Source organism: Phacochoerus africanus, chromosome 9 (genome assembly GCF_016906955.1).
Source record: "Phacochoerus africanus isolate WHEZ1 chromosome 9, ROS_Pafr_v1, whole genome shotgun sequence".
Classification (NCBI taxonomy): domain Eukaryota; kingdom Metazoa; phylum Chordata; class Mammalia; order Artiodactyla; family Suidae; genus Phacochoerus; species Phacochoerus africanus.
The window spans coordinates 69,322,203-69,341,995 of record NC_062552.1 but is presented as its reverse complement, the minus strand read 5'-3'; the positions used below and the strand labels follow the sequence as shown (position 1 = coordinate 69,341,995).

At 40.2% G+C, this 19,793-nt stretch overlaps 1 protein-coding gene across 9 annotated transcripts in view; it reads right to left on the bottom strand.

Annotated features, from left to right (window-relative positions):
• Positions 1–19,503, bottom strand: part of HEATR5A (HEAT repeat containing 5A) — a 116,331-nt gene extending 96,828 nt beyond the window's left edge. For 5 of the 9 annotated variants that reach the window (XM_047794469.1, XM_047794473.1, XM_047794477.1 and 2 more), the window contains exons 1-3: positions 19,366–19,503; positions 2,444–2,637; positions 952–1,163 (exon numbers count right to left, since the gene is read on the bottom strand). In XM_047794469.1, the coding sequence (XP_047650425.1) occupies positions 952–1,163; positions 2,444–2,569 (338 nt within the window). In that variant the 5' untranslated portion in view covers positions 2,570–2,637; positions 19,366–19,503. Of the gene's footprint in view, positions 1–951; positions 1,164–2,443; positions 2,638–18,502; positions 18,589–19,129; positions 19,253–19,365 lie in introns of those variants that run through there. The other 4 variants (XM_047794470.1, XM_047794471.1, XM_047794478.1 and 1 more) reach the window with 4 other exon arrangements.
• Positions 19,504–19,793: the final 290 nt, after the last annotated feature.

Genomic DNA, 19,793 nt, shown 5'->3' with positions numbered 1-19,793 from the left:
GCCACATCTGCAACCTACACTGCAGCTTGCAGCAACACTGGATCCTTAACCACTGAGCAAGGCCAGGGATCAAACCCATCCTCACAGACACTATGTCAGGTTCTTAACCTGCTGTACCACAACAGCAACTGCTCAAATGCTAAAATTTCTTTTTTTTTTTGTCTTTTTGCTGTTTCTTGGGCTGCCCCCTCGGCATATGGAGGTTCCCAGGCTAGGGGTTGAATTGGAGCTGTAGCCACCGGCCTACGCCAGAGCCACAGCAATGCGGGATCCGAGCTGCATCTGCAACCTACACCACAGCTCACAGCAATGCCGGATCGTTAACCCACTGAGCAAGGGCAGGGACTGAACCCGCAACCTCATGGTTCCTAGTTGGATTTGTTAACCACCTAGTAGGATTCGTTAACCACTGCACCACGACGGGAACTCCTCAACTGCTAAAATTTTAATCAGACTGTTTTGATTCCCAAATCTAAGTTTCAAATGTCTAAAAATTTTTATAGTTGATTTACAATGTTCTGTCAATTTCTGCTGTACAGCAAAGTGACCCAATCATATATATATATATATACACACAGACACACTCTTCTCAAGATAAAATATTTTTAAAAGGACCGTTTCTCAATCAATGGGAAAATGTTAGATCTTTTTGAAGGTTAGAATTAAAAAAAGACAAGTATAATAATTTGTATTCAGTTTCATAATTATTATTAAGTAGTTTGGGTTCTTTACAAAAATGATACAATAGGAGTCCCCTGGTGGTGTAGTAGGTTAAGGATCTGGCATTGTCACCACTGTAGCTCAGGTTACCACAATGGCATGGGTTTGATCCCTGGCCCCAGAACTTGTGTGTGCTGTGGCATAGCAAAAAAAAAAAAAAAAAAAAGAAAAAAGAAAGATACAATGAAGAATAACTCTTTGGTTTTATGTTCAGTTTTAACATTAACTTACAGTTTAGTAGGAAGATAACTTGGAGAATCATCTTTGCTTCGAATAAGATCATTACATTTATCGATTGTCTCATAAACAGAGAATGTGTCTCCAATACTATAAAGAATTGCTAGATTCTTAGCAAGGAGTTTGCGAGTAGGAGGCCCTGGAGAGCTATTCAACAAAGATAGGAGCTGTTCAACAAGAGTCTTCTGTTTCTCCCTTACATCACTCTACAAAAGAAGGTAAAAAAGATAATTCAAAGTCAACATAATTCCATGTAATCCTTTAATATAATTTCTCTTTCAGATAATTAAGAATGAACAAAAAGGCTCTAGAATAGTGCAAAATTATTGTGACTAAATATTCCAAGTAAGTTAGTGCCATGGTCATGAGACTTCATGAACAGGTGGTTTGTTGTTCTGCTGCTATCTTGAAAAAATAAATTCTAGACCACAATATACCAAAGTCTTTGTGAGCGAAGACAAGGGCTCTATTTCTCTTACATCATTCTTCTTATGTTTGAAAGGTACAGCAAATTTGTACTCTAACTGGAGCTTCTTAGTTCTTAAGCCTCTACCCCATATATATCTGCATCAATAAGCAGCAACCTACAACCTATTACCAGAGCTAATCTTGAAATGGTTACTTGTTTTACTCAGATCTTTTTCAAGTTTAGTCCAATTTTCTTGTTGCAAGCTTATGCATCTAAATGCCAAGTTACTCCATTTTACTTGTCTACTCACTAAAAAAGGAGTACAGAATATCATCACAGGGGTAACAGTATTCAGGTGCTTACTGAGGCCTAAACTTCCTCAACAAAATACTTGTTAATGTGATGTATGGATTTGTCAAATTCTAATTGTCTCCATGAGTAGTGTTTTTGCACTAGCTTTGCATTACATATGGTATTATTATGTAGAATATCCTTATTTTTTGGAGATTTATGCAAAAATATTTAGAAGTAAAGGAGTAACTCATATGGCTCAGTAAGTCAGTCAGTCAACCAAATATAGCAAAATGTTAACAATTGCTGAATACAGGCAAAAGGTATGAATGATTAGTTTTCTTTTGGGGGGTGCCTATTTCATAAACATAAAGAAGGAATGTATTTTCTCAAAGACTCTTTAATTCACATTCCTCTTGAAGAGCATATACTTTTTTAAAAGTGAAACTCCCATTACATTATTCAGCAGTAATCTGCACCAGGACATCATGCATATGGACACAAGGTGCAGAGGATGATGATAATGAAATTTAACACAATGTTGTCTGCAGTCAGTTTTTAATAGATTTTAAAGTAAGTAATAGCAAAAATACTGGCTAATTTCTTCCAGTCTTTTGTACAGAATAAAATTCCTATAATATTTCATTATAAAGTCTTAATAAGGCCTAACCTTTGAAAGCTAGTTTAGGTTATACTGAGCAGAGCTAGAAAAGCAAGCCAAAGGAACTAAACATTATCTGGCACTTAAAAAAACCATCAAAAACCATTTTTTACAATTTTACCTACCCTGCTGGTTGCTAGCAAGAGCTTCTCCAAATACCTCAACCAATCAAATATAAACTCCGCCTTCTGAACTTCACCCAGTTGATTGCATGCTTCTTCATTCAGCAATAAGCTATGAGCTAATTCCATTCCTTGAAGAAAATTCTAGTTGGTCACTATTCTCATTAAGCTTCAGTCAATACACCTAAGGAAAAAACCTGTAACAGAGGAAAATAACATTTTAAAAAGAGAGTGAAAAGGCAGGCAATCACAATGATGAAAATCATCCACAGAAAAGCACAAAGCCTAAGTGGAGACATCTTTTGTAACAGCTCTATGGTGAAACTGGAGAAATTCCAAAGCAGACTCTAGTTAAAATCCACCTTTGTATTATGAGGCAGGCAAAATAGAGTAGCATGTTGACATTCATATTCAAAAACTTGCTAAACAGAAGAGACATTCCACTAAAATTCTGAAAAATTTAAGGTTAATCTCAAGCATTAGGATTTTCAGTTTTCTCTGTAGGCTAAGCATCTTTTTACAAAAATGGATCATGCAACAAAAATGACCAAATATCCAGACCTCCTACTAAAATTCCACAGTAAAGTATGACATCTCCCTGGGCCTTTGCCTAGGTAAATAACCTGTCAATTATCTGGAGATGCAAATCAGGAATGGAGGAACTTATTCCCTTTAGCATCTGTTCCCTCAGCCTAATAAATACACTGCTAGTGGTAGCCTGAAGCTAGAAGGCTATGAGTCCCATCCCAGTATATAGTTTCCTTATCTGTGAGCCTTGTTGTGAAAGAAAACATGTTTTTGAAAGCACTAGGATGGATGCTGTTCATGGACTGTAGCAATAAAGATAACATCTGCTTGGACCCAGATCCAATGTAGACTTCACTTCTGTTTTAGCAAATAAACCAAAAGAAAACAGAGGAGGTTTTGTTTTTTTAGATTCATGAGCATCCCCTGGGTACAACCTCGTACCTTTACAGAATATACACAACATGTAAGCATGTGTGTACAATACATACACACATACAGCGTCACACACAAATTTATAAGATGTTAGGATTAACATATACACACTACTACATATAAAACAGATAACCAACAAGGATCTACTGTATAGCACAGGGGACTCAACTCAATATTTTGTAATATCCTATAATGGAAAAGAATCTAAAAAAGTATATATATGTGTGTGTGTGTATATGTATGTATATACATATGCTTCTACTTATAAAGAAGTATAAAACTGAATCACTAAGCTGTACACCTGAAATTAACGTGATATTATAGATCAACTATACTTCAATTTTTTTTAAAGTCTGATTTAGAAAAAACAAAGAAAATTATAAGATGGCATTTGTATTTCTATGAGGTGCACACTCAAGTATATAGCAGTAAAGCAGCATGATGTCTGCAACTCATTTTCAAATGGTTAAGCAAATCAAAAAAAGTTAAGCAGTCATAAAATACAGCAAAATGTTAACAGCTGAATGTAGACAGTGGGAATGCAAGTGATCATTTTACTATTCTTCAATTTTTTGTATTTTTTTCAAAGACCATAATAAAGTTGGAAAAATTACTTAAGAAAAAAACTGTTTAAAAATATAAGCAGTGGGTTAAGAATCCTAATGCAGCAGCTCAAATCACTGTAGAGTCGTAGGTTTGAACTCTGGCCTAGTGGGTTAAAGGATCCAGCATTGCTGCAGCTGTGGCTCAGATTCAATCCCTGTCCCAGGAACTTCTGTATGCCATGGGTGTAGCCATGAAAAAATAAAATAAAAATAAAACATAAGTTAGTTTTAAAAAAAAAATCACTACTACTATTTACAGGAGTGACAGATATCATCAAGAATGTTAAACAAGGAGTTCTCTTCCTGGCTCAGTGGAAATGAATCTGACTAGCATCCATGAGGATGCAGACTCAATCCCTGGCCTCAATCAGTGGGTTAAGGATCCGGCGTTGCAGTGAGCTATGGTGTAGGCTGCAGATGAGGCCTAGATCTGGCATTGCTGTGGCTGTGGCTGTGGCCGGGGGCTACAGCTCTGATTCCACCCCTAGCCTGAGAACCTCCATATGCCGCAGGGGTGGCCCTAAAAAGACCCCCCCCCAAAAAAAAAGGTTAAGCAAGGGAGTTCCCTGGAGGCCTAGCAATTAAGGTTGTGATGTTGTCACTGCTGTTGTGGAGGTTTGATCCCTGGCCTGGGAACTTCTACATGCCTCGGCAGGCCAAATAAATAAAAGATAAGGTATCACATACATGTAAGATGGGTACACAAAATAAATTTGATACATTATAAATAAAACTCCAAGCTAAAAGAAACAGGTAATTGGAATTGCAGAGAAATAGACAGAATGCTAGAGGTAATTAAAGTAAACCATATAAAACACATAACTCATAGTCCCCTAAATAAACCTCAATCTTTTGTAGAGAAGCCAGTAAATAAGTAAATACATATTAGAAAATCAGATGGGAGACATGAGGAAGGCTTTTCTTCCTTTCATTTTCTTCCTTCCAGAGAGTTTACAGGTATAAAATTACCTACGGTATCAGACCATCATAATTATTATATAACTGAAAAAAGTCTCTTTAAAAGATAATAGTCGCAAACTGGTACCCTGTTGGCCAAATCTAGCCTGCAACATACATATTGGGGGAAAAAAATACTCACCAACATTTAAACATAAGATTTTACTAAAAAATCTGGGTCCATATTCCCATATAGCAACAACGAATGACTAAATCTGAGAAGAGCAGGGGCTTTCCAACAGGCATAGTTGCCATCTGGACTGCCTTCTTCATTTACATTATTTGCCAAATTCTATGAGTCATCAACTTTTCAACCCCTGCTCTTTACCTTACTTTAGTCCTCAGCCTGGGCCAATATTCCAGATTGTGACAATGCTGCTGCCCCAAAAGCCCAAAAGACAGCTTCGATCCACCACTGTCTCCTCAAGCCTATGTGCTGCTGCTCCTAGTCATCTGGGTTGTCACTTCCCAATTAGTCCTGCCTCTCTGCCCAATACCACCCTGGACCTGGCGCTGACTGTCCTCAAAAGAGAAAATAAGTACATACTAGATTATTTTCAGAAACAACAATTTTAAGGAGTAAGAACAACATAAACAATGGTGCACCAACAAATTCACTTTTACAGAGATAACATGATTTCTTTTCTTTTCTTGTTTAAAAAGATCCTCCTTTCCTTTCTTAAATTATCAAAGTGAACTGACCAAAATATAAACAATTAAGGATATAGTTAATAAATGCTACATAAGTAATTTCCAGAAGAAACCTTCTAAGTACACAGAAGGTGAGAAGCAAGTTTGCACTTAATATCTACGATATATGAGGTAAGAAAACAACCTCAATATAGAGAAAATTTCTTGTAACTACCAGGGCAAGTTGAAATCCTACCTTAAGCATCAAATTACCCTTTTTAGAGGTCTTTAGGATGCTGAAGAGACTTTTTTTCCTTAAGCAGCAGCACTATTGTGGTGTAAAATGATCTATCAAGAAGTCAAATAGCTAACACAATGCAATAATAAATAATTCAGTAAAAAGCCCGAGATCATAAGCAGGGCATACAGTTATCTTCAATGCCCTCAATACATTTCTCATATAAATTATTCCAAAAGAAGTAGACAATTCATATTGGTAATCCCACATCTAAACCCCCAAATCTAAAACTCATCTGTAATCTCCACATACATACTATCAATGACATAAGCAAATGCATTGTGCAAGTAACAGATGTTCCTGCTCTAACTCAAAGTTTTACTTTAGGAAGATGAATACGAATGCAGTCAACCTACTGTATGTTTAAGATTTATTATATTAAATTGCAATCCTATGGCTATATATGGAGAATGCTTATTTTTCTAATTTTTCTTTTATTTTCCATTTTCATTTTTGTTGAGATTACAAAGTGATTAGTTTACTGAAAGTGAACATATGGAGTTCCCATGGTGGCTTAGCAGTAACAAACCTGTCTAGTACCCATGAAGACACAGGTTCAATCCCTGGTCTTGCTCAATGGGTTAAGGATCTGGCATTGATGTGAGCTGTGGTGCAGGCCAACGTCTACAGCTCTGATTTGACCCCTAGCCTGGGAACTTCCATATCCACAGGTGCAGCCCTAATAAGACAAAAAAAAAAAAGGAACATACATTTTTCAAGGCATAATTACGCTACTTGAAAAGATCTCATTAAAACTCTGTACCAACTCCAACTGTAACACTAGCCATTATTTCTGACAGAAACAAATTATTTACTGACCACTTACCACAGTCCAGGCACTAATCTAAGTGTTTTACATTTTCTTGAATAATTCCCCAAACTAGCTATTTCTTTATTACTCCTATTTTAAGATGAGGAAACTGAGGACAGAGAAGCTGAACAGTTTTCCCAGGGTCACACAGAAACTGGTCATACACATAAGCAATCTGACTCTGGACACATGTGCTTTAACCACTAGATAACTATGCTTTCACCCTTTCATCCAATCAAGCTTGTCAAATATCTGAAGGCAGGCATTTTATTTATTCATTGATTCATTCACTCATTTTTATTGAAATGTAGTTGACATACAATATTATGTTAGTTTCAAGTGTACCATATAATGATTTGATACCTACAAATATTATGAAATGATTACCATAACTATATAGGGTTTACAGATCTATTTTGGTAGAGATGGGAACATATATTGAAGTTTATGCAGGGCAAAAAAGTATTCCTAATCTTTTTGGTCATTTGAGTTTCTTAAAATGACTTATATCATTTGAAAGAGAGAAAAGAGAAAACAATCACAAATAATCAAAGAGAACATCAAACACAAAATAGGAGGTTTGTCAAATTGGTTTGTTAGGTTTTTTTCCTTCCAGAGCATGAAAAGACCAATTTACAATATGAACAAGCCACTCAGCAGTAAATGGAATTAATTCCAGAATGTATCAAACACCTAAAGTTTTGGAATCTGTCTCAAACTTAAAGTACTTTTCTTTGACTGTCACTTCTCTAAAAGACATCACCAGCTTCAACTCAGCCTCCAGTCTTTAGTTTCAGTTTTGTTCAAAAAGCATAAAGTAGGAGTTCCTGTCGTGGCTCAGTGGTTAACGAATCTGACTAGGAACCATGAGGTTGTGGGTTCGATCCCTGGCATTACTCAGTGGGTTAAGGATCCAGCATTGCTGTGAGCTGTGGTGTAGGTCACAGACGCTGCTCAGATCTGGCATTGCTGTGGTTGTGGCACAGGCTGGCAGCTACAACTCCGATTAGACCCCTAGCCTGGGAATCTTCATATGCCACAAGTGCGGCCATAGAAAAGACCAAAAAAAAAAAAAAGCATAAAGTAAAACAAACAAAAACCACTTAATAATCTCCCACACTTCAAGAATCTCCTGCACTTTTAAAAGCTACACCTTTCAAAAGCCAAAAGGCAGAAAAACCCCAAACCAGTAATCAATCAGCTTGTTCAGAAGGAAGGAAACTTTCCTCTGCCTTTCTAGGTTTTCTGGCTGGTCTAAGAATTATTATTGACATGGGACAGAATAACAGGAGAAAAATTTTAATTTCGTATGTATAGGAGGAACCCCACACACGACAGGGTCAAAGACCCCAGGTCCATGAAGTGTTCCGAAACAGAAAGGAAGATGAGGTACTATGCCATCCTGAGCTAAAGAATGGGAAGGACAGGGGCCTCAGACTTCCAAGGGCAGGAAGGGTCATTCACAGGATAAGAGTAGAAGTGCGGTCATTAGATGCTTGCTCTGACATGGAGATGAGGTTACTTAGATAAAATTTATTTCCAGTAATAGCTCTTTTCTGGCAAAAATCCCCAATTTAAATTCTTCTAGGTAGTTCAGGGAGGGATGATTATTTTCTCCTGAACCCACATGATCTTGAATGTCTTTGGTTCAAAATAATCCTCATAGGCGTTCCCGGCATGGTGCAGTGGTTAACGAATCCGACTAGGAACCATGAGGTTTCGGGTTCGGTCCCTGCCCTCGCTCAGTGGGTAAACGATCCGGCATTGCCGTGAGCTGTGGTGTAGGTTACAGACGCGGCTCGGACCACCGCATTGCTGTGGTTCTGGCTAGGCTGGCAGCTACAGCTCCGATTAGACCCCTAGCCTGGGAACCTCCATAAGCCGCAGAAGCGGCCCAAAGAAATAGCAAAAAGACAAAAAAAACAAAAAACAAAGAACAAAAAAAAAACCAAAATAATCCTCAAGTAAACGTGACACATTCTGGGCAGCTAGTTCTCAACCCCAACAACATTTAATCTAGAAAGATGATGGATCATTCTATCTTGACCTGTGATTCAGGCTTTGCAAAATTATAGGTTACAAGTAGGGACCCACAAGTTACAGAGTATTAGGTCATAATAAAGATGTTGACTAAGGAAGTCTGCCCCTGGTAGACAGAAAATGAGGTCTTTTGTAACTGTACTTTAAATATCCCTAGGCACAGTCACACAGTCCTAAAGTCGGTTTGCTGGCAACCTATACTTCACTGGTTTTAGGGCAAAATGGATATTGAAGAAAACATTCATAATTTTAGAGTTAACAGTTTCATCTTGATGATTTGTGAATATGAAATATCTTGCTTCCTCCTACAATAAACTACTCTAAAACTCACCTTAAAAAGAAAATCTGGAGTTCCCATCGTGGCGCAGCAGAAACGAATCCAACTAGGAACCAAGAGGTCACAAGTTCAACCCCTGGCCTCGCTCAGTGGGTTGAGGATCTGGCATTGCTGTGAGCTGTGGCGTAGGTCGCAGATGCGGCTCAGATCTGGCACTACCGTGGCTGTGGTGTAGGCTGGCAGCTGCAGCTCCAACTGGACCCCTAGCCTGGGAACCTCCATATGCCACGGGAACACCCCTAAAAAAAGCAAAAAAAAAAAAAATCCTTCCTGGAGGTCCCTGGTGGCCTAGTGGTTAAGGATCTGCTGTGGTGACGGTTTGATCCCTGGCCTACGGACTTTGCATGCTACAGGCATGGCCAAAAAAAAAAAAAATTCCTTCAGGAAACCTTTTATAATTAATTTCCCTATTATACTGTCTTCTGTTGGTATAGCACTTTTTCCATTACTATATTCATTCTTCTTAAAATGTTTGGTTTCTCTAGCCATCATTTATATTATGAGATGCTCCTGGTATTTTTCCAACTCATGATTCAAAAATGTTAATAGGAGGAGTTCCCATCGTGGCTCAGTGGTTAATGAATCCGACTAGGAACCATAGGGTTGCGGATTCAATCCCTGGCCTTGCTCAGTGGGTTAAGGATCCAGCGTTGCCGTGAGATGTGGTGTAGGTCGCAGACGCGGCTCAGATCCCAAGTTGCTGTGGCTCTGGTGTAGGCCGGTAGCCTGGGAACCTCCATATGCTGCAGGAGCGGCCGTAGGAAAAAAAAAAGGCAAAAAAAAAAGACCAAAAAGAAAAAAAAGTTAAAAAAAATGTTAATGTTTACTAGAGTAGTGGCATTATGGATAATGTTATTTTCTCTAGACTGCAAATGTTAAATGACTTAACTTTTGAAATGAAACCCTTAAGAACCAATAAGCTTTTGTTAGATCCCAACTTTTACTATTCACAACACCATCTGTTAGCAGCATCTTGGTAACATCAAAAATGGGAAGGACACATGTATTGCCTACTATAGTTCAGAGCAATGACTTTCACTTTCCCAATTGATTCCCAAATGATAACAGTGGCTATTATTCACTGAGCCAGGAACTTTTTAGGAATATTACTTAGAATTACCACAAGGAGAAAAGCAAAGAGGGTATTATTAGTCCCTATTTCATGAAAAGAAAAAACTTAAATGCTAGTAGAACAGTAGAGATGAGAATGAAACCAGGTCTCTTTGGCAACAAAGTTCATTCTCCTTCCTCAACACTAGGAAGCCTTTCCATGGGTGGTGGTGCGGGGTGGGTGGGTGAGGGAAACAGCATTTTTGACATAAAGATGTATGGGACAGAAAGTATGGAACAAACAGGGCATGGTGGCGGCCATGGTGGGGTAGGGGAGGAGCATTATACCTGGGCCCTTTTTCTACTTATTCTACTTAGTCCCCCGAACACCTTTCAGTAATATGGCTTCATCTACCAAGTTCTCCAAGGATAAGGGTCAAGCAATTAAAAAGGCAGCATTGAGACAACAGAAAAGGAACAACCCATATGAGGTAGGTAAACTGTTAAAATTAAAAAGCTAAGCATGTCAAGGAGTTCCTGCTGTGGCAAAATGGGATCTGAGGCGTACTGGGAGCACCAGGATGTGGGTTCCATCACCAGCTGGTCACAGTGGATTAAGGATCTGGCACTACAGCTCAGGTCACAACTGTGGCTCAGGTCTGATCCCTGGCCCAGGAATTCCCTGTGCCATGGGGCAGCCGAAGAAACAAAAACAAAAAGAAAAACAAAGCTATGTACGTCAAGATAACAGACCTATAAAATGTAGATTCATGGTTTGCAACTCTGGCTGCTTTAAAAAAAATACCAAAGTTGAGCCTCAATTAACTGAATCAGAATCTCTGGAGGCTGGGGTACTGTGATTCAATGGATTTTTCATATGATCTTCACACCACCATTATAAAATACTATTAGCGCTATTAATTTATAAATAAATAAGACTACTGAGACTAGATAATATAAATAACTCTAATAGTTGATTAGTGCCCCCTACTCTTCTATAATTCACTGATTAAAATGGGTAAGAAAGATTTAACTTGATATTATTTTTAGATAAGCCCATAGCAAGTGAAACAGTGTTAGAAAACAGCAGGAAAATGACGCTGCAATTTAAACCTATATTATTTGGTATGAACTTATTTAGTCTAATTCACTATCATAACCCCAAAAATAAATTAGTTATCATTAGTCAATACTTTAAAATATTAAGTGCATAATACTGATATAAGGGCAATAAGAATTTGATTTCACTGAGTGGTTCAAAATTACATGTACGGGGAGTTCCCGTTGTGGCGCAGCGGTTAACAAATCCGACTAGGAACCATGAGGTTGCGGGTTCGGTCCCTGCCCTTGCTCAGTGGGTTAACGATCCGGCGCTGCCTGAGCTGTGGTGTAGGTTGCAGACGCGGCTTGGATCCCGAGTTGCTGTGGCTCTGGCGTAGGCCGGCGGCTACAGCTGCAATTAGACCCCTAGCCTGGGAACCACGGAAGTGACCCAAAAAAATAGCAAAAAGACAAAAAAAAAAAAAAATTTACATGTACGTTACATCTAAGTATTATAAATATATGGAGTTCCCATTGTGGCTCAATGGTAACAAACCTGACTAGTATCCATGAGGATGGGGTTCGATGCCTTGCCCCTGCTCAGTGGGTTAAGGATCCCATGCTGCTGTGGACTGCTGGTGAAGAGAGATGCAGCTCAGATCTGGCGCTGCTGCGGCTGTGGGCAGCAGCTACAGCTCCAATTCAACCCTAGCCTAGGAACTTCCATATGCTGTGCGTACAGCCCTACAAAAAAAAAAGAAACTAAATATTATAAATATAAAAATTATACTGCCAATACTGAGATTTTACAAAAGCTGATAAGATTCAGTGACAGCACAAACAGGTTCATCTCTTTTGGAAAATACAAAGAAGTCATTAAAATATCAAAACCATTTGATAAAAGCATTAGCTTTTGAAAATTCATGCTAGAGAAAGAAAAAGGAAAATATTAGAAGCATAAGTGTTGACTGCGGCATTATGAAAGTGAAAACTAGAAACCTGCAAGTCATGGGAGTTCCTATTGTAGCTCAAAAAAAAAAAAAGAAACTTGTAAGTTCAACGTTAGAAAAATGGTTGATTAAAGTTTGACACAAAGACTATTAAGTTCTCATTTAAAAAGTGTAATTATAGAAATTACAAGTACATAAATTTTACATGTTGAGAGTGTTTCATAGGTAAAGCAGTATTTCCCAAAGAGTGTTTTGTAGAAAAACAGTGCCAAAGAATGAGGATTAATTGTTGTCTGTGAGGGAGGAGAATCCCAATCCAAATCCTTTTGGGAAATGCCAAGTTGGCAGTTTTCCTTCCTAGGGAGGGTCTCCATACATGTGTACAATAATGAGCACTACACAGTGCCAGGAAGGAATATTTATATAGAGATATATATAAATAACTTGATTATGCTTGTTTAAACTACACACCTTTGTCCCACCTCTCTATTTTTTTCTCCTCTGCTGGAAATCCTGTGAAATTGATGTTCTATAGAACACAAATACAAACCATTACGGACTACTGTAAGGCAAAAAAATTAAAATTCTTTTGTTCATACTACGATAGGATTTTTAAATTTATTTTTATTTATTTATTTTTGCTTTTTTAGGGCCACACCTGCAGCATATGGAAGTTCCCAGGTTTGGGGTCAAATCGGAGCTACAGTTGTTGGCCTACACCACAGCCACAGCAACACAAGATCTGAGCTGCATCTGTGATCCACACCACAGCTCACAGCAACGCTGGATCCTTAACCTACTGAGCGAGGCCAGGGATAGAACTCATATCCTCACGGATACTAGCTGGGCTCATTACCACTGAGCCACAACAGGAACGTCCTATGATAGGATTTTTACTAGGAGTAGAAGAACATACAACAAGTCAAAAGTAGCCATTTCTGGGAGTTCCCGTCTTGGCGCAGTGGTTAACGAATCCGACTAGGAACCATGAGGTTTCGGGGTCGATCCCTGCCCTTGCTCAGTGGGTTGATGATCCGGCGTTGCGATAAGCTGTGGTGTAGGCCTTAGACACGGCTGGGATCCTGCGTTGCTGTGGCCCTGACGTAGGCTGGCTCCGATTGGACCCCTAGCCTGGGAACCTCCCATATGCTGGGGGAGTGGACCAAGAAATGGCAAAAAAGACCAAAAAAAAAAAAAAAGTAGCCATTTCTGATTTTTTTTTTTTTTTTTTGTGGCTGAACCCATGGCATATGGAAGTTCCCAGGGCCAGGAACTGCATCCAAGCTGCAGCTGGGGCGATGCCAGATTCTTTAACCCATTGTGCCATGCCAGGGATCAAACCCACACCTCCACAGTGACCCAAGCCACTGTAGTCAGATTCTTAACCTATTGTGCCAAGGCAGCAACTCCCTGATTAATATTTTGGATTAAATTATATTATATTCAGAGTTCTAAACAGAATCCTTTCTTAACTACTCCTGGAGTATGAGGAAAGAAAGAAAGAAAGAAAGAGTTTAAATTAACCTAGCATATTTAAGAATTATCAGTTCACATAAAAATCTGTGTATTCATACTTTTAAGTTTCGCACCATACCTCTTCTGAACTAAAAATGGCCTGTTGCACCATAAATTTTAAAATTTCATTTCTGGAATTCTGAACACAATTTCCATAAAATGAACTTAATCCATGTATCCTAAGTCTTACGACAAAGTCTAACTTGTAACATGTCCACGCGCAGCACTAATACCTTGTTTTACTACATAATGAAAATACATTCAGTGTACCAAGATTCAAAGAATATTTCCTACAATCTTGATAAAAATGGAGAAAAAGCTGCTTCTCGCCACTGGAGTTAGGCAAGCCAACAGGAAAGGCAGATACACACAACTCTAACAATGAATGGCAAGCACATCCTATAGGAGAGAGAAGCTAAGATGGAATAGGAAAGAAACAGGAGTCACAGAGAAATTTTTAAGTTGGGGTAAGAAAGGGCTAGAAGTGCGGATGCAGTTTTCCCAAAGTACTGGAGATGACCCTTAGGGATGAGGAGAATGGCAGAGCTGGATTCAGTCAGGAGAGTGCCAGTGGGGGCCCCATGTGGAGTCTAGCTCTGGCAATTCTTCCAGATTACACAAGAGAAAAACCCTGACCGGTAAAAGGAAGCATGGGGGTTGGGCATGGAGACATCAAACTGAGCAGTAGGAACAAACTCTAAGGCAATGACAGGAAAAGGAACTATAGTGTCTTGAGCATTTACTTACCAGAAACTTTTAATTCCCAATTTTTTAAAATTATAGTTGACTTACAATGTTGTACCAATTTCTGCTGTAAAGTGACCCAGTCATAAATATAAATAATATAGATTTATACATATATATATACACACACATACACTCATCTTCACTTTACAGATGAGGATAATGAGTTAAATCTGTCCAAGATCAAGATGCTATTTAAGTGGAAAAAAGAAGACAACACCTATATCTGTCTAGTTTCAATATCCATGTTGCTTCAACCACTTCAAATATTCTTTTCATAAAGTCTCTAATCCCTGCTACTGATGACAGTTACACCCATACCCGCCGAAACATTTAATCTTTATAACTTTGTGATATAACTTTCTTATCACTTCACTCTCATCTTAGGTCTCTGGCACTCTGCAGCTTTTTTGATAAAGTGTGAGATCTAGAGACATCACCTTCCAGAGGACCCTTTCTATCTAGACAGTAAATCAATAAGTACTAACCATTTCAGTTAGTCTCTGCTATTCTTGCTAATTTTTATCACTCTTTACGCCATAAAACAACTCTTTCACCTCCCCCTGGAAAGATTTCTTTTCTTTTCTTTTCTTTTTAGGGCCACACCAGCGGCATATGGAGGTTCTCAGGCTAGGGGTCAAATCGGAGCCATAGCTGCTGGCCTGCACCAGAGCCACAGCAACACCAGATCCGAGCCTCATCTGCGACCTATACCACAGCTCATGGCAACACCAGATCCTTAACCCACTGTGCAATGGCAGGGATCTAACCTGCATCCTCATGGATGCTAGTCAGATTCGTTAACTGCTGAGCCACAACAGGAACTCCAGAAAGAATTCATTTAGACATTCTGGAGGGCCAGAAAGCAAATTTTAAGAGAAATTTTACTCTCACACTCATCTGAGAATCACTATCTATCTAAGCATTCTCACTACTATTTGAGATACAAGTAAAAAACAAAAAAACAAGTAAAAAATAAGTAAAAGTAACAAGTAAAAAAAAGTTAAAAAAAAAAAGATATACAGCAGTTAATTGTTTCAAAGATCAAAGATCACGAACTTTATTGATGCAAGCTTCTTGCCTCTCAAAGCCTATTCACTCTTAGTTTAAAACATGACTAATAATCCAGTTATCTAGATTCTGTTAGGGTGGAGCACAGTACCATATTAAAAGTGAAGAAGCAAACTCACTGAGAGCAAGAAGTCAGAGTAAGCAGCTAACAGTGATAGAAGTGACCAAAATACTATTTAAGACAGATATTTTTATTTTTAAAAGCAAGCAGTATGGGGATACTTAGTCTAAAAGCGAAATTCAGAAGGTGCCATTATTCCCTCAGCTCAGTAGAGACCAGGAATTCTTGCTCAACTTTCCAAAATATCACTGTATTGGAGTTCCCATCGTGGTGCAGCGGAAACAAATCTGACTAGGAACCATGAGGTTGCAGGTTCGATCCCTGGCCTTGCTCAGTGGGTTAAGGATCCGGCGTTGCTGTCAGCTGTGGTATAGGTCACAGACGCAGCTCAGATCCCATGCTGCTGTGGCTGTGGTGTAGGCTGGTGACTACAGCTCCAATTAGACCCTTAGCCTGGGAACCTCCATATGCTGCGGGTGCGATCCTAAAAAAAAAAAAAAAATCACTGTATTTGCTGTTTTTGCAATCTGCCACCAAGGACTGGCTAATTTAGCAATTAGACCCCCACCTGCTTTAAAATCCCCTCCTTTTCCCCCCTTCTAATTGTTTAAATGGCTCTCACACCCTGGTTAGCATTCAGATTCACCCTTGCTCTTAGACCCTTGTCAGTATCCGCAGATTCAACCTTAATTTGCACTATGCTCTTCCTCACTGCTCCCACTTCTGATTTTCAAAGTATCTTATCATATATCTAGCCTAGAATTTAGCCACATTTCTGACATTCTTGGAGCCCTATCTGAGGGGTTTTCTTAGCAAACATTGCTTCTTAGCAAACCCTGCCAGATGCCTAACTAGGCTAACTTTGCAAATGTAGCTCCCTGGAATAACTGCATTATTCCTCTGCTTTCTGGCATCTTGGACCACCCGAGTAATACAGTTAACATACCATCTATTATCTCTAACCCCTCAGCCAGTCTGGGGCAGCACTTCATAATCAAACTGATTGATATTTCTGCAGCAAAAGGTAAATACAGTCACACAACGTAGGATAAATAACAACTACAAATAGCTTCACATCAGCTCAGGTCATATTTTGCTGCCAAATGAGTTAAGAAAAAAGCCTCTTGGACTCTGTAATTAAGATTAAAGGATTTTTAGGAGTTCCCGTTGTGCATTTCAATGGATAATTTCAATTTTATGGTAATTTTTCTTCCATAAAAAACATACTGAATAAATGAAGTATTATTTTGCACACATACAGAAACATACATGTATTCAACACATGGAAACCTATAAGCACAATAGAAAAGACATAGATACTGTTATATATCCATAGAGAAGCAGACTCTAGGAAATAAGCATCAAAAACACATACATAAAATATTTAGTTTAGTTAGAACCATACCATTGTTTTAAAATTAGCAAAAGCAGGAGTTCCCATCATGGTTCAAAGGCTAATGAACCTGACTAGCAACCATGAGGACACGGGTTCAATCCCTGGCCTCATTCGGTGTGTTAAGAATCCGGAGTGGCGGTGAGCTGTAGTGTAGGTTGCAGATGCGGCTCGGATCCCGGGTTGCTGTGGCTGTGGTGTAGGCTGGCTGCTGTAGCTCCAATTAGCTCCCTAGCCTGGGAACCTCCATATGCTGCGGGTGCAGCCCTAAAAAGGAAAAAACAAAACAAAAAACCTGAACCTATTTCCTCCCACAAAATACTTAGTGATTAAGAGTTTAGTCCAGGGCCAGCAAATTTTTCTGTAAAGGACCAAAGAGCAAATACTTTAGGCTATGTGGGCCACAGAGTATCTACCACAGCTACTCCTAAACAATACATAAACAGCCATAAACAGATATCAAATGTGGCTGTGTTCCAGTAAAAGTTTTATCTATAAATACCTGCAGCAGGCTGGATTTGACCCATGGCCTGTCAATTGCTGACCCCTAGTGTAATCCAAAGAATTTAACACTACAACTAGATAAAGGATACAATTAAGTGATACAAACAAGTCTCCAGTAGTTCCTAGGGCAGAAGTTAATTCTTTTCTTAAGTGAAATTTAATAACCATTTCAGCAATCTCCTTAAAATGCAGAAGTGCTTTTATGTAAGAGGACTAAGGTCCCACTAAAGGGCTGTTCAAACCCATCAACTATACTATGGATAATTTAACAGAAGATTCAATAATGCAGACATCATTAAACCGGTTAAATAGGATTGGAAATAAAATAATTTTAGAATATGAAGGGACCTAAACAAATCCAGAGTTTAATCTTTTGCTTTTTTCAAAAGATAATTAAGAAAAAGTCATAAAAGGTCATAGACTGTCTCAATCTTTTCTGTTTCCTCTTTTGGTGGCACTGGCTGCATGGGGAAGTTCCCTCGATAGGGATCAAACCTGCGCCACAGCAGTGACCCCAGCCGCTGCAATGACAATGCTGGCTCCTTAATGTGCTGCAACCACAGCGGGAACTCTGCCTCCTTTTTCAAATAAAGGTGAATGGAAGAAAGGAAGATAGGTGCACTGCCTAAAGACAAAAGTTCTTAAAGAGTGCATTCCTTAAAGAATGCATTATTTATGCATTTAAAAAAAATTTAAGATTCTGTGGATTATGTATTTTCTGTTACTAAACTCAGACACAATGATAAACAAAAAGGGAAAAGTGACCTAAAAACTATAAACAGTAGTAGAGGAGCTTAAGATAGAATTCAAGTCTTCCAATACTATAGCCATCTATATAAAACTACTTTTTTCAACTGTCATTATTCTTATGCTATAAAAACTGTCTGCTTACCCATTTCATTAAAGGAAAAAAAAACAAAACTACGGTGTTAAGATGTAAGACAAATCTCGGGTTCAATGATGTTTGGAAAACGAAACAGGACAATTCTCCTCTCACCATCCATTTAATGCCAACCACTAAGGACACTTCTGCTTTCCTTACACTTTAATCTTGCCAGAGTATTTCTATGAAAGTTCTACACCGTACTTACGGACCTTTTCCCCTTTTGAACCTCTTCTCTAGGCTGGAAGTTCCTTAAGGGTTCTGAGTGAGCCTGCACATAAAAGGTGCCGAATACTTGCTGAATAAATAAATGTACATAAAAAACAACGCGTAATTACTTTTAGTGAAGGAGCTCAAATCATTTAACAACTATTATACGACTTGACAGTTACAAAAATCATCTTAACTTGCCAGAGATATACATTACTGCAACTAGTAAATACCATAAAGGGGCTTTATAAAGTTTCCAAAGACTTTATAATTCCTTGAAATGACGCTGTGCTGGCCGAGTAGGGTACGAAGAAATGTTTCATCATACTACGCAAGTGCTAACCTAGCAAAGGCTTGCTTTCCTTCAGAGAAGGGCTGGATTAGTCCTTCTCCACTCTCTACGCCGTATCCACTCTCCACTGCTCCTGGAAACCTGCCTGCAGAATCGCCCGCGGGCGCTCAGAAAACCTCGCCCGGAGCTCGGGTAGGGGCCCCCGCTCCCGGCCAACCCAGACACGGCGGGCGCCGCCAGGGCGTGTCCCGGGAGCGGCGCGCCGGCGGGGCGGGCTCGGACCTTCCGACCTTCCCCGCACGCCCGGGGGCACCCGGCGGCCAGAGTCCACGCCTACCTGTTGTGCTCGGATGAAACCAGACTTTCCCGGAGCTCAGACCGACCGACAGACTGCATTGGCCATTTGGTCGTCCGGGCGCCCCAGTTCAACCCCTCCTCGGAGAGCTCCGGCTCTTTCGTCCAGGACCCCTAATTCCTCGACCCGTTCCTGCTCTGAGTCCCAGCTTCCTCCACCTCTTGGCTGTCGCGACCACCACGGAGCACCCCCACCCCCGCCCAAGAAGCTCAACTCACGGTGCAGGCCCCGGTGCGTGGTGCCTCCCAGCCGGCAGGTTGCCTGGACACCGCCCCCTCGCGCCAGGATCCGCCTCCACTTCGGGGATTCCCGACTGGTCGCCCCCGGGGTCCCCCACAACTCAGCGCCCGTCCCAGCCCCGCCACGTTATCTGTTCCACAGCGCAGCAGGGCAGCGCTGGGACTCGCCAGCGGCGGCGACGGCGAGACAGCAGGCGGGACGGGAGCGCGCGCGCGCGCGCGCGCGCGGGGCGGGGCAGGAAAGCTCGGAGTCTTGAGGGCGGCGGGAGCTGGCGGTTGGGAGCGCGCCCCGCACCGCGCCGCCGACCCCAGGCCCCGCCTGCGGGCCGCCGAGCCATCGAGCAGTTACTCTGGCAGGCGTAACTGCTCCACCGCCGAAAGAGCGATGACGGAGACGGTGTCCTACT